This window comes from Budorcas taxicolor, chromosome 18, assembly GCF_023091745.1.
Source record: "Budorcas taxicolor isolate Tak-1 chromosome 18, Takin1.1, whole genome shotgun sequence".
In the NCBI taxonomy this organism is placed as follows: domain Eukaryota; kingdom Metazoa; phylum Chordata; class Mammalia; order Artiodactyla; family Bovidae; genus Budorcas; species Budorcas taxicolor.
The window spans coordinates 67,324,233-67,326,301 of record NC_068927.1 but is presented as its reverse complement, the minus strand read 5'-3'; the positions used below and the strand labels follow the sequence as shown (position 1 = coordinate 67,326,301).

The window sequence follows — 2,069 nt, the reverse complement described above, 5'->3', positions numbered from 1 at the left end:
AATTTAAGAAATGATTATATATCTTTTAAATATAAAGGGTTCCTTTCTTTGGGATGGAACCCATGCCCTCTAGTGGAAGCACAGAGTCTAAACCACTGGACTGTCAGGAAAGCCAACACTTTTTTTCTTTTTGCTTTTAATTATTTTCATAAAGTATATTCTAAATAGAGAAATACTATGGAAATCTACATATTCACATACATATTTATATCCGTTACATTGGGGCTGTAGCCAAGGAAGCTTAATTTAGTGTGGAGCACTTTTGAGGGTCGTTTTCTGGTGAAACCTCAGATGGCGGTGGTAGGTGGAGGACTGGCGGAAGCGTCTCTGGCAGAGGGAACACTCATAGGGCTTCTCTCCCGTGTGGGTTCTCTCATGAGCCCGAAGGTTGGTTTTGTGGGTGAAGGCCATTTCACATGTGCTGCACACAAAGGGCTTCTCTCCTGTGTGAATCCTCTGATGCACATGGAGGTCGGATGCCTGGAAGAAGCCTTTGCCACACTCGGCACAAATATATGTTCTCTCATTGTTGTGTCTTTTCTGGTGAATTCGGAACCGAGAGGAATGCCTGAAGGTCTTGGGACATCTCTCACATCTGTATACTTCTGGGGCTCTATGGGGTCTTTCCTGGTGTTTCCCACGTGCAGAAGTCCCCTCAGAGCTCTGGCGGGTAGAAACAGGCTCAGGAGTGACCTGGTCTGGTTCCACTTCCATGAGGACCTCTTGAGAGCAGGGTCCTTTCAGGGATCCGTCCTGGGGCCTGGAGGGGCCTGGACCTGCTCCTCTTCTGGAGCTTCGTGGATTCTCCAGAGAAACACCTTCTTCTTCCAGCCTCGGATGGTTCTCTTCTTGGACAATGATTAGGGAAGGTATTTGATTGCTTGGACTAGTAATACTGCCTCTTTTCGCAGAAATGTTGCCACCATTTTCTTGATCTTCATTTCCTGTAGGGGGCGAAAAAGTGACTCAGTGAAGTTATACCCAAGAAAGAGCCCACATGGGCCACCCCTCTGGGACCTGGGCTCTGCCCACTCACTTTGTCCTGTTTCCAGGGATGTATCTTGAGGAGTCCAGGAGGGTGTCCCCGCATTCTCTCTTGTTGGGGTTCCTGTTGATAACTGTTTTGTGAAGTGAATGATGACTTGTCTTAAGGGCATATTCTCACAAAAGAGGGCTTCCTGTCCCTGCATGTTCACACGGACCTGTGAATGAAGCCTGGTTACTGTCTGTAACAACTCTTCTTTCTCTACCCCCAAGCAACTCCAACTTCTTATTTCTAACACTCCCATGCCCCTCCCCCTGTGCTCAGAATCCCTACTTACTAAGCCGGGCATCTTCATGCCATCATCTGTCAGATCCTCCATGAGTTTCTCCAGGTTCCTGCCACTTGCATTCCATTTCTTCCGTAAAGTGGACCTGTCACTGCAGTTCCCATTGATTATAAATTGTTCCAGGACCAGACGAGAAATTATTTCATCCTTGCTGTGTTTTTCTGGCTGCAGCCATGAGTGAAATAAGTGATAGAGTCTTTGCAGTTCCTGTCTTGCACTTAAGTTATTGCTGTCTCGAAGTAAGTTGAGCTGAGTGCTGGGGAACTCAGGGATTCCCTCTTCCTCCTGGATGGCAGATCCTTGGGTGGGTGAATTTTCTGACCCAGGACCCCTCCTGGATGGTTCACCTTCAAAGGAGATTCTGAGGTCTGAAGCCATTCTTAACAAGACTTCTCAGAGAGCTGCAACTTGAGGGATTCAGTCTCCACTAATTTGTTTCTGAGGCAATCTTGCAACAACCAGTAGATGTTCAAGGACTGCAAACCTAGAGGCAGAAGAAATATGTAGTTAAATACAACACTGTCAAAAAAAAAAATACAACACTGTCATAGTTGAAAAGAAATAAAATCCAGGTTCAACTGAGTTCATGGACCAATTCTACTGGACATTTAGTGAATAAACGAATGGAGAAAATGGCAACATTATTAGTAATCCCAGAAATTTAAAATAAAACAACAAGCTACAAAATCACTACCTCCCAGAAGCACTAGGAGAAAATAGTTAGCTGTGGCATGGATT

General features: G+C 45.5%; 1 protein-coding gene across 1 annotated transcript; it reads right to left on the bottom strand.

Moving 5' to 3' along the window:
* Nucleotides 1–246: 246 nt before the first annotated feature.
* On the bottom strand, nt 247–1,709 carry LOC128064112 (zinc finger and SCAN domain-containing protein 4-like). The gene is made up of 3 exons (XM_052656908.1): nt 1,323–1,709; nt 1,037–1,202; nt 247–944 (listed from the first exon to the last, which is right to left on the bottom strand). Exons 1-3 carry the CDS (start codon nt 1,707–1,709, stop codon nt 247–249), a joined length of 1,251 nt encoding a protein of 416 aa, XP_052512868.1.
* Between the last annotated feature and the right edge of the window lie 360 nt (nt 1,710–2,069).